General features: G+C 57.6%; 1 protein-coding gene across 1 annotated transcript; it reads right to left on the reverse strand.

Annotated features, from left to right (window-relative positions):
• Nucleotides 1-1,239: 1,239 nt before the first annotated feature.
• On the reverse strand, nucleotides 1,240-11,876 carry GDF6 (growth differentiation factor 6). Its single transcript, XM_033075859.1, has 2 exons — nucleotides 11,540-11,876; nucleotides 1,240-2,108 (listed from the first exon to the last, which is right to left on the reverse strand). The coding sequence occupies exons 1-2, from the start codon at nucleotides 11,874-11,876 to the stop codon at nucleotides 1,240-1,242; spliced, it is 1,206 nt and encodes a 401-aa protein (XP_032931750.1).
• Between the last annotated feature and the right edge of the window lie 531 nt (nucleotides 11,877-12,407).

Raw genomic sequence — 12,407 nt, forward strand, 5'->3', positions numbered from 1 at the left:
AAAAAAAAATTATTTTCTCCATTATTAGCACAGAATTTAAATCTTGTAATAATATCTTAAGGAAATGATAATGTTAAGTAAGGATGAAATATTTGATTAATGCTTAATTCTGTACAACTCAAATATAAACTTTTAAAAATATTAGAAATTATAACATTTCGAGTGCATATGTTTTGTACATTAAAAAAGAAATGCATGTTGTTCATCTCCATTTTGCACTTTTCAGTCTGTTTAAATAAACAAATATTTACAACTTTTATATGAACAACAGTGCATCCAAAGCAAAATGTGCATTTTAAGTTAATGCTCCTGGTCGAGTCTTTTTATTAGCATTTTATATTATTATTATCTTCTCTTTTTAATTTTTTTTCCACAAGTTTGTAGCTCTGTAATACCAGAAAAGCCAACAATTCTAGAAATCGGTGGGGGAAAGCCTGAAACTATGAACATAATAATTACATTAAGAAAGGGCTAGGCATAGCTTCGAAGTGCACTTTCCTCAGGTGAAGCCACAGCTGAGACCAAAGGTGGGAAGGAAACAGAAACATTACATAAAACGCCTTCTCCAGCACAACATTTGCGTGTAATACTGCTGCAAGTTGCGAGGGCTGCCGAGACACAGCTACCCAGAGACCTGGCAATGGCATCCTTGCACACTCTTCGTGGGACCCGAAGGAGTTTCCTTTCCGATCCACCCCGGCTGTGCTTTCTGTAACACTTCGCTCTTCACAGTTTTCCTTCGCTGTCTTAAAATAAAACCTAGCTGATAATTACAATCTTAAGCAACTCTTGGTTGGTTTTTTTTCTCTCTCTCCTTTTCTCTTTTTTTTTGCTGGTCCCCTTGGGGGTGAGAGAGGGGAAGGGGGGGCCGTAGGCTATTTCTGGCTGGTAAGCTTGCAGGAATGTGAAAGAGAGAGGGCAGAAATGAAACAGCCCTCTTCAGAGCAACTTCAGAGAGAGGGATCAGTCTGCTCCCTCTCCCTCCCCCGACTCTTTTTGTACTTGGTAAATTGCCTTCACCTTTGGAGGGAGGAGGATAGATCGCCAGATAAACCCCGGGGGAGGAGAGGGGAGCGGGGAAGGGACCGGGCGGGGGCCTCGCCCTTCCCCGACGCTGCCGTGCCGCGGAACCCCGGCTCCGCTCCCTCCGCCGGTCCCCCCGCCCCAGCCGCGGGACGGGCCCGCTCGCCGCTGCCGCCGCACCTCCGCCAGACGCAGACCCGAGGGGCGTCCCGCCCGCTACCTGCAGCCGCAGGACTCCACCACCATGTCCTCGTACTGCTTGTACACCACGTTGTTGCCCGCGTCGATATAGAGGATGCTGATGGGGGTCAGTTTGGTGGGCACGCAGCAGCTGGGCGGCGTGGAGCCGGGGTCCATGGAGTTCATGAGGGTCTGGATGATGGCGTGGTTTGTGGGCTCCAGGTGGGAGCGCAGTGGGAAGTCGCAGACCCCCTCGCAGTGGTGGGCCTCGTATTCCAGCGGGGCGATGATCCAGTCGTCCCAGCCCAGCTCCTTGAAGTTGACGTGCAGCGGCTTCTTGCTGCAGCGCAGCCGGGCCTTCTTGCCGTGCCGCTTGCCGTGCCGGCTGGCGAAGGCGGTGCGGCGCTGGCGCCGGGCCGGCGGGCGGCGGGCAGCGGGCGGCGGCGGCGGGGCCGCGCCCAGCTCGGCGCGCAGCTCCCCGAGGAGGCTCCGCCGCCGGGCGCGGGTGAAGACCACCAGCAGCGCCCGCTCCTGCGGCGGCCGCGGCCGGCGGGCGAAGCCCAGGCCCCGCAGGTCGAGCCAGCGCCGCGGGCCGCGCGCCGCCGAGGCCCGCAGCTCCAGGCACAGCCGCTTCCAGGGCCGCTGCTCCCGCAGGGCCTGCCGCACGTCGAACACCTCCCAGGCGGCGGACGGGGCCGCTCGCGGCTCCAGGGCGCGGGAGTCCAGCGGGCGCGGCGAGAGGCAGGCGGAGAGCTGGACGTGCGGCGGGGCGGCGGGCGGCGGGCGGCCGCGGGGGGCCCGGCGGAACAGCCGCAGCTCGGCCCCCACGAGCTCCTCCGTCTCCGAGAGGGTCGACACATCAAACACATACTGCTGCCGCCTCAAGGGAGCGGGCGAGAGATCGTCTGCGAGATAAAAATAATTACAGTCAGTTGCGCTCGGGGGGATCTGCCGAGAGGTTTCTGAGGCGGGAAAGGGAGGGAGCACCGGGGCTCGCCCGGCCGGGCCGCTCCTGCCTCACCCCCACCCCCAGCCGGACCGGGAGAAGGTAGGGACAGGAGAAAGAAGAAGAAGAGAAGAGTATGGAAAGGAAAGGACGTATGGAAGAACCAGCACCAGACAGGAGACAGCTCTCCAGCATTAGAGGCAGACCCTGCTCCACGCACATCCTCCGCCTATCAGCCCCATATACACGTATCTGTTCTCCTCTGAGGAAAACCTGGACTTCTTTTTTGACACATCGGTGTACAAAGTGCAGCGCAGCAAGCAAACCAGATTCCCCTGAGCTGCTTTCCAATAAAATGTTTACAACCCAGCAAATACAAAAATTCCCAAAGCCCCTGTGTTTCCCCAGAAGCTAGTAAAGCTTGTGTAGATTTCTATAGTAAAAGTGTCACTGGTGCCTCTGTTCAGCAGCCCCTCGCCGCTTTTCCAAAATCAGCCCGCCCCAGGGGTAGAAACAGAGACTACAGAAATATACACCCGCCTGTTATTTATCGATATCAAAGGTCATTGCGATTCCTAATCAGTATGTTTCACAACCTCGGCTCTACCTGACAGGTCTCTGGGAACCTCCTGCGGGGCAGGAAAGACAAGGGGATGATTTATGCAAACCAAAACCTTCAGACGCGCCACGGCGATGTAAAAAATCAATGCGGATTAACGTGCAGTTAATCAGCGCGGATTAGCACATTCGACAGTCGCCCCGCGTCGCTGCGTGTTCCCCTAGACGTCAGCAGGGAGATGGAGCGTGGAGTGCAGCAGGGACAGCGGGAATTGCTGGGAAAAAGGCCTGCCCCGCAGCCAGGCCACGGGATCGCACGGCGGAGCCTGGCTGCCTGCCGAGCGCGTCCCCTCGGCCCGCAGGGAGCCGCCGTGGGCGGCCCCGCCGCCCGCCCGCACCCACGCGGCATCCCCGGCTGCGGAGTGCGGCTCGCCGGGCCCCGCACACCTGCCCTGCGCCCGGAGCGCGGCCGCGGAGAGCAAGGACAGGGAGCTCCCGAAGCGGAGCTTCCCCGCCTCCCGGGGCTGCGAGCCGGCGGGAGCGATGCGGAATCGGGCAGGCCCTTCAGGGCAATCCCCGAGAATTTGAACTCGGGCCTTTCGCATCCCTGCCTCCGCCTCCCACTTCAGGCTTGTCTGCTTCCTCATGGTGGGGCTGCTCCTTCCCAGCGAGGGGCGAGAGGCAGCCTGGTCGTGCATCCCGCTAGGGGAGTGCGGGAGGAGACTGAAAAAACACGAGCAGAGCCCGAAAAATGTCGTCACAGTCCAGGTGACGACAACAGCTGCTTTTTCGAGCTGTGAAAATAAAAGTGAAACCCATCGGGAGCTGCCTAGAGGTGCTGGATAGTTTCATCAGCGCTGCAAGGACAGACCAGGATTCGGTCCATGAGTCTCCTGTGGGTTTTGGGGGCGCGTGGGAGTAGTTCTGCCCTTCAGAGGGCCGTGGAAGCCAGGGGCTGAGGTGCACGTGGTTGCGGGAGGAGGGTCCAACAGCACAGGAGATCTCTGGTATCATTGCCCCCCCCTTCAAGGGGGTCCTGGGAACTTCAGACAAAAGGGGATGAGCATCCCTCTGCTAAGGAAGCGCAGGTCCTCCTCCTCCTCCTCCTCTTTCTTGTCGTCTTGGGTTTTTTTTTTTCTGTATCCAACATCTGTCAGATACTCGGGCATCCGACAGGGCGCAGACGGATCTTCTGGCACTGCCGAGATGCCTTACACCTTCGTTCAAGGGCTTCAGCGGCCGTCGAGGAAACTACATCATCATCTTCCCCTTCTGCTATCCCCAGCTTCGGGATGGCGGCAGAGCCGGGCCTGGGCACGGATTCGCTTTTAATCGTTCTCGTTGCTTAGGGGACGGAGAGGCGTGTGTCCCACTTGGTTTCAGAGAGAGATGCTCGCTCTCTGATACTCGCAGTCGCCATGGGGTGGGGGAGAGGAGAGTGCTGCCTCCAGGCCGCTGTCCCTCTGGAGCAGACACCTCACACACACGCTGCTCCCTGTCCTATTCTTGGCCAGCGCCACGGTCCTGGGATCCCCCATATCTCTGCCGGGGTGCAGGAGCAAGGCAGCGCTGCCCGGCAGTCTTAGCTTTCAGGGAAAGGACAGCCAATTCCCGAGGGATGAGGGGACCCGAAGGTGACAGCGCCTCTCCTCTCCTCGAGAAACCGTCACGCAGGTGGCCTCTCGCGGCGCAGGAAATAATCCCATTCGGGGGTAACATCCAGGCGTGCGGTTTAGACGGCAGTGAAGCAGCGAGAGGCTGAATTCCTCTCATATCCCCTCTGCTGAAAATGGGCTTTAAAGGGTCTGCAGACCCTTGTCACCCGGCGGTGCGGGAGGAAACAGCTCCGGCACTGTGGGTGCCAAAAGGCTTGCTCAGGGATGCTTCCCAAGCAGCATCTTTTGAGACTCCAGTTTGGCGAGGGTTTGGGGCGTTGCACGGCTGGTCCGGGTTGCTCGGTGGCATGGCATGCTGGAGACACGGCCGATTTGCAGAGAAATGTACCCCCGGTGAAGCGGGTCTCTGAGACGGGTTTCAGCAGCACCGAAACTCTGTGCTGGAAAAGTTCCACTGGCTCAGGCAGCTGCCGGCTCCCGTGCCTCTCTCGGGAGGGCAGGGAAAGGGGCAGGGCTGCCGGTTGTTTCAAATAAGCAGCTTTGAATCCGATCAGATAAACGCTATTTATTCACTCTTGTAACCTAATAATTCCAGATGAATACATAATCCTAAACCAGTACTGGCTCGCTCCCAGTGCAGTCGAGAGGGTGGGAAAAGCAGCGGAGGGCGGGGAGGGAAAGCGGGACCTCCGGAACCGCCACAAAACGGGGAGAGACTGGTCTAGGTTGGGGACCCTTTGTTCCAGCGAAGCTGCTGCCTTCCCAGCACACAAAGAGCGCCAGCAGGGACGGCATAGAGACACCCTGACTGTCCCTCTCTCTCCCTATGAACAGTGCTCAACGGATTAGGGTTTCTTCTCTTCAGTCTTCGTTTAAACCCAAGAAGCGACTGGGGTGAAACCCAGGGTTTCTAACAGCCAGGTCCAGATCTGCCTTTTTCTCAGGCCAGCTGAAGCTGTTCTTACAGATATACCCGTTACCGAAATACTTGGTACGAATAGCAAAATCATCCCAGCTGGGCTGGGGAAAGCCACATTGCAAAAAAATGCACCGGGGAGGTGTGTTGGTATTTGTAGCGTTAATGTAGATGGATGTTAGCCCCGCAGTAAGTGTTAGTTCTATTTCGACTCTCCGTAGTTTATTCTTTTTTTGGGCGAAAATAAAATATTAGGAGCGGGAAGGAAGAACAGAAGGAGCGGGAGCAGATCTGTCTGAAATTTAAGGATGTGTCAGTGGCGGATGGGAGAGGGCAGCCCTCCTCCGTTCTGCCCCTCGCGAGGCGCTCGGGCAGCGGCGTGCCCGGTGCTCCCGCGGCCGGGCCGGACCGGGCCGGGCTCCCGCCCGCCTTCCCCCGCGGTGCGGGGCTGCGGTTTCTGCATCTCCGAAGCTAAATGGATGACTGGGTTGGGACGTTTCCCTCAGTTCCCTGTGTGAAGCCTCTCCCGTTTCCCGGGTCGCTTTCTCGCCGCAGTCTGGGCTTTGAGGAGAGACAGGGGTTAACGAAGGCTACACAAAGTTTCCCTTTTCATGGCAGATCAGGTACTGGGCTCCCAGCCAATTCATCAGGGCTCAGATCTTAACTTTACATCACTGCAAATTATACCCAAACCACATTCAAGAAGAATTTTCCCATTCCCAAATTCTCTCTCAAGCCATATTTAAACTCGCAAACCAAAAGCACATTTTCAGTTTAAAGACACTTCGCAGACACTCGCACAACAATAATCGGGAAATTAAAACATATATTGTGCCTAATTGTGAAGGTCTACCCACACGTTGTCTGCAGAGTCGCAAGGCTGACAGGTATTTCTTTCGGAGCATTACCCATGCTGCGGAAACAAGGGGCTGACTCTCCATGTGTGGTATTTCTCCAGGTTTCAATTCCACATCTCCCAGCGCCTGCCTCGCCGCGGTTTTTTATTACAGAGTGATTAGATTTAAATGTATCGTTCGCTTCGCTATCGAGTAACCGAGAAAGACCACACCTTCCTCGGACGAATTCCCAATCCTGCCAAAAACACTAACTAGTTGTTGGAGGGCTGTTTCCCTTTTTTTTTTTTTTTTTTTTTCCTCCTCGGAGCGGGGAGGCACCTGGCTGTGATGTACCTTTGACCAGCGCTGTACCGTACCTGCTCCTGCCCCGGGAAGGCTGCCTGCCCTCGCCCCACTCTCCCGCTCGCCGCCACCTCCCCGCTTTCCCCGAGCGACTCTCGGCCCTCGGGCGTAGAGGGATCGCTGCAACACCCGCGGGACGTCTCGCAAGGCGCCGGACCCTCCGCTGTCGGCATTGTCCCAGGAGATGCGCCGAGGCCGACAGGAGCTTCCTTGGGGTTTTCTACCTGCTGTAGCAGACCTTAATCTAGTATCTCTCCCTTTCCCCATTTGCGGCGGTTACGCTACCCGAAATACTTAGATGGAGGAGAAATAATAATAATTCGTGTTGAGAAAATCGGCCTGAAAATTCCCAGCGCTTGGAGCTAATAAATGAAGCAAAGATATTTCTGAGCGGTAAATGTGGAAGTGCTAAGATACAGCAACAGAGCATATAGATCTGGCCATAACTAGCAAAGACTGAAACATTACCTTTCGCTCATAAATTAGACATCAAGCACGAGAGGGCTCCTACCCGCAGTTTCAGCCTGCCCCGAAATCGTAAGGAAAGGAGGGTTTTCTCCGACCGACCGTTTTGGGGTTTTTCTCTACTATGAAGGGAGGAGGTAAATGAGGAGGACGAGGCGCCCCGCTGCTGTGCCCAGCACCGAGTGGCCCTGGCCTGCCCCGGATTTTTTTGCCCGCGGGCCACACGGTTGCGGGTCGGGGCCAGCCCAGCTGCGGCACAGCATCTCCCCGCGGGCGGCGGAAACTCCACAGCTACGAGGCGGAGACCTCGGACCTCCGTCTCTGCCGTGTCGCTCCCCACCAACCCCCCCAAAAAAAATCAAATGCAGCCTCTTAGCAAGCCTCGGAGGAGGGTTTTTGCATTAAAAAATAATAATAATAAAAACAACAAAACGAAAAAAGTCAGGACCAGGTCCGAAATCAGCCACCGAAATGGTTTGATAGGCGTTAATTACTCGTCCTGTTCAGAGCGGCTCCGGGCAGCCCACCGCCCCGCCTGATCTCCGGAGCTCCCGGCGCTGCGTCCCCGGACCGCCCTCCGTCCCACGGAGCGGTGTGCGCGAGTCCCCACGCCTTCTCCAGGGACAGCGAACAAACGAAAGATAAACTAAAAAACACTCCCCCCGCCGACAGCCCCCATTTTCACTGAGAAGAAGCGAGAGGTGCAGCCGCAGCCGCCGAGGGGACGCTGAGCTCCGCTTCCCCCGCGCCCCGGCCCCGCGCTGCGCTCCCCTCCGCGGGGCAGGAGGTAAAACACCAACCCCGAAACACCAACGCCGAAACACCAACGCCGAAACACCTCCCGGCACAGGCAGCGCGGAGCCGCCGCCTGCGCCCCGCCCGCCCCCGCGCCGCGGAGACCCCGCCGGACCGGGCCGAGCCGAGCCGAGCCGAGCCGCTCGCTCCTTTCCCGGGTGCACGGCGGGGATGAGGAGCGGCAGCTCACTCCCGCGCTCCGGCCGTCTGGTCTGCATTAATGTTTTTATAAGGGGCTCAAGCAAATCGAATACAAGGTCACCAAATAATTAACAGTTGTGAATTCCCTCCTTTCCCATTAAAATACTTCCCTGTTTATATTTCATTTTCCTTCTGCCAACGACAACACTGCTTGGGCAAAGGCGCTGCACAGATTACGCTACATTGCAGCTTTCGGTCCACCCAGAAACCCGCTGTTTTGCATAAATATGTTGCACTAGATGAACTTCAAGTAGAATCTACACTCTATTCTTCTGCCACATGCACAGCCGGGCCATTTTTAGTTTCTGCACACGGGATCCCACTTTCGTCCTAACCTTCCATTCGACACCCTCACGACCCTCATGGCAAGAGTAAAATAATGATGTTCAGATCCCTGTCCGTCCGAATCAGCTGCCTCCCAACTGGAACGCAAAACCGCACAAAGAAAACGGGGAGGAAAAAAGGAGGCGATCTCGACCTATTTCGATTTGCCCATCTCTTAGGCGCGGACCACAGCATTTCGGATGCGGGAGCCCTGCCGTGGTGCCGGTGCTGCGGGCAGCTCTGCAGACACAAAAGGGTGAGGCGAGGGGCACCCGCAGCAGCCGGCCCTCGTGGCAATCCCTTCCCACGGAGATCCTTTCGAAAATCGTGCTCACTCGCACTCCGGCTATTTCTTTTTTGTTTTCGGTTTGTTCCCAGTCACACCGCATTTCTTGCTAGCTGTGGAATTGCTTGTTTATAGCTCCCTTCTCCAGCTCCCTCCCGCTCTCTCCTTTTTTTTTTACGTTTGTTTTTTTTTTTTTTTTTTTTTTTTTTTTTTTTACCCTGCCTGGTGGAGTCCTTGCAGCTCCTAATTGTCCTGCCTTACTGTGGAGCTCCAATGCTGGGGGTCCTGAGGCCAGTGAGAGCACCATCTGCGTTTTAATGAGTTACTTCATGTGCCAACAGTAATTTTCCTACATTCAGCTAGGTCCTGTCTGATCTTGCGACCGTAACAAGGGGGAGCGAGTGGGGGGCGGGAGGGGGTGGAGAAGGGGGAATCGCAAACCCTTTCCCCACTTTCTCCTCTCTTTTTCTACCGACGGGAGAAAAAATTACATACGTATTAAGCACTAGTGTGGCTTCACTCCCTCTCGAGCTGCCCTGAAAACGATCTTATTAGCTTCAAGCGAGAAGGGAAGAAGCGAAGCAAGGGCAAGCGGCTGTCGGTGTCGGCACAGCCGCCCTCGGAGGGCAGTGGGACGGGCGGGCGTGGGACTGCTGTGGCCGGGAGCTGCTGGCGCTCAGAGCCGAGCAGCCCCGCCGCACCTCTCGCGGACACACAGGCACAGCAGCTCGCCTCGTACGGGAAGGGTATTTCTCTGACTAAAAGCTGCTTCGCGCTCCTCTGCGGGCTGCCGTCCCCCCGAAATGCTGCCGTGCAGGATGGCGTGCGGCAGGTGGGACGGCCACCACCTTTTCCCCCCCCCGGAGCTGCCGCTTAGGTAAAGAGCAGCCCATCTAATTGGGTCAATTTGGGCGGCTATATTGTCTGCAAATGAATTGACAGAAAATCTGGCCCCCTTTCCCGCTTTCCCTGAGCAAAGACTGTTCATCATCAGCACAGCTCCAACTCGCCAATTAACTGGGCTAGGAGCCCACGGGGAGGTGGGCAGTAAAATAGCTACCACTTCAGAGGAACGGAAGCTCTCTTGAAGTTTTTTGGTGATGTGCCATCGGCTGGTCCACTTCATTATGGGAGACTAGACAATATTTGATATGTTATGACATGAACACTCAATTAGATCACTGAGTTGAAATACTCCAATCAGTGGCTTGATGCTAAGCAACCCTCAGAAGGTCCAGCAGAAGGTCACAGCCTGTGACACATCAAATCAAAATCAATGGGGAAAAGTGAGGCTTTTCCTTAATCAAACCAGGACTTCTCTTAGCAAATCACTTCCCCCGGAGTAGAATCTCACATGCAGCGAGATGAGCTAAATTTGTTAAATTAACTGTCTTTCTTCTGGTTATCAAGAATAAGATGATATCGAGCACGGCTCCATTTCCTGCGGCTCGCAGAATTAGCACCCCGTTTCCTCTCCGTCAGGGGGAGCGGTCCAGCTCCTTTCTGACGGCTGAATTTTCGAAAGCGTGTTTCTAGAAAGCGAGTCCTCTTCCCCCAACCCCCGCTTTTAACAGCGACGAAGAAAACAACCCCCATAAGGCGAAGGCGGAGAGAAAAACCCCTTGTCCCCTTTCCCCTCGAAAACGTCTGCGGACTTCCGATCGCGAGGGGCACATACTGTGGGCGCTTCCACGCATCCTCCCGAGCCCGGAGAGGCGAAAACCCCCCCGAGCCAGGGGTAGCGATGGGGCAAGGGGCTGAGCCTTGGGTGCCGTGGGCGGGGAGAGGCTTCCGGCTCGGGGAGGCGGTGAAGGGGGTCGGTTTGGGTTCGGTTCGATTTGGTTTGGGACGATCGGCCTCCAGGGAGCCGTGTGGTTTTCCCGGGGCTGTGTTTTGCCCTAAAACGGCCGGGACACGGCGGGAGGGCGGCGAGCTGCCGGCTCCCGGCGCTGCCAGCCACCGGCAGGTACACCAGTGCCCGAGGAGGCGCGGACGGAGGGGAGGGTCTTGAGAGGAGGGAGAGGGGGAGGAACGAAAGCGCAACCTTCATTAAGAACCTGTTAATTAGTCTGCTCTTAATGGCTCACCACCAGGGTAACGAAAAAAGTGGGGGGCAATAAAAGGGGCAGGGGGGCGTTTTTATGGAAGGGAAATTTTACTCTGGATCGATGATAAACGTGCACCCGCGGCCCCCGGGTGCGAGCGATACGACGACGAGAGAGAAAAGCACAGGAGGGCCCCGGCCGGGGCTGCAGGTCACGGAGGGGGCCCGGGAGCCCCACGAGAAGCTCTGCGGCCCGGGGTAGCGGGCCCCGCTGCCAATCCCGGCCCAGGGGTGCGTGACACGACCCCGCATACAGCTCAAAGGATGCGGCCCCGGAGCAGACCGGCCGCCCCTCGCTGAGTCCCGGTACCGGGCGGTGCCTGGGCTGCGCGCTGCCCCCCCGCAAGCGCAGCCGGAGGGTCCCGGCCCCAGCGCTCCCGCACGGGACCGGGGATCTTGCAGGTAACCCCGATAACGCGACCCGAGGTGAGAGCAGCCTCAGGCAGAAGATGTTTGCCCTCGGACAGTTTAAACTTTCTTTCTGCCGTGCAGCCGCGTCGATAAGAGCGACCCTTTCTCCGGCGGGTGGAAAGAAACCAGAAGAGCGATATTTCTTTTTTTTTTTTTCAAGGTTGAATTTACACCCAAATTCCGCCTGCAAAGCTGGGGCGTGTTTTCCACCACCCCGTGACGATTCGGGGAGGAACACTCGTGTTTCTCGCACGCAGCACTTAGGGCTGCCTCGGCTCGGGTTTAGTGCCGCGGGGCCGTTTGCTTTAAAATAAAACAACGTGACTCCGATTTACCGAGAGATCTGCACTTTCCTGCAATACCGGGGCGGGGAACAGCACCGGTGACCACTGCAGCGCTTCCCACCTCCCCAGCACCAGGCTCCGCGGGACGGCAGCCTCGCACCGTGGAGCGCAGCGGGAAGGGACACCCACAGCCCCGGGGGGACCGTGAGGGGCGTGGGGGGCAGAACTTACCTCGTCCCCTGTCTACAAAACTAGTGATGGTGTTGGCGGATTTGGATGACTGAAAAAAGCTGGCGTTGATGCCCAGTTTCTCCGCGATAGAGTAAGTCCTGAACAGAGACAGCATGTACTCGTGGGGTTCCACCCGTGGGAGCGCCCGGTCCATGGCGTGTCCCTCTTGCCGCGGGCGGTTCTCCCGTGGGGACCGCGACACTCTGCGGCTGCGACCACCTTTGGAGGAGGCGGCGAGCTCCGAGGAGGCAGGGAGGGAAGCCGGGAGGCAGCAAGGTAAATCCCAGAGGAGGCTGGCGAGCAAGGCGGCGGAGAGCAGGGCCCGGCGTGCATTCATAGCGAGAGGCGGCGGCGGTGGGGAGGAAGAGGAGGGCGGCCCGACGTGCGGCTCCGGCGGCCCACGGAGCGGCGCGGGGACTGCGCGGCGGCGTGGCGCGGAGCGGCGACTGCACCCGGGCGGGCTCGGCCCGCAGCCGCCCGCCCCGCCCCGCGGGTACCGCCCCGCCGCGCACCGCCCTTGGGGCACCCAGCCCGCCCCCGGGGGCGGTCCGCGGCGGGGCGGGACACCCCGCGCTCGGGGGTCGCTTCGCTCCCTGCTCGCCCTGTGCTCCACGCGGGAAGTGGATGCGAGGGCCGGAGAGAGATGCCGCGCGTCCTGCTGCCACCTCTCGGGTACCGCTTCTCATCACCCACCGCTGCTGTCATCTCTTCTGGTGCCTCACAGGTTCTCCAGGTTTGAGAGAGTGTATTCCCGTGGCTATGTGCCCGAAAACTTAGCACAAAGCAGGGATCTTCCAAGAAGGAGAATTTGGTGGCAAGTGAGGGTATCACCTTGAGATGTGCCAGGACCCATCTAGCTAGCAGCCTT

The sequence above is a fragment of the Catharus ustulatus genome, chromosome 1 (genome assembly GCF_009819885.2).
Source record: "Catharus ustulatus isolate bCatUst1 chromosome 1, bCatUst1.pri.v2, whole genome shotgun sequence".
In the NCBI taxonomy this organism is placed as follows: domain Eukaryota; kingdom Metazoa; phylum Chordata; class Aves; order Passeriformes; family Turdidae; genus Catharus; species Catharus ustulatus.

Excerpts from the sequence above, each read along its gene's own strand:
- GDF6 (XM_033075859.1), bottom strand. The coding sequence starts at position 11,876 with ATGAATGCACGCCGGGCCCTGCTCTCCGCCGCCTTGCTCGCCAGCCTC. Across the intron at positions 2,109-11,539 it reads TTTTGTAGACAGGGGACGAG|ACGATCTCTCGCCCGCTCCC; the intron begins GTAAGTTCTGCC and ends TTTATCTCGCAG.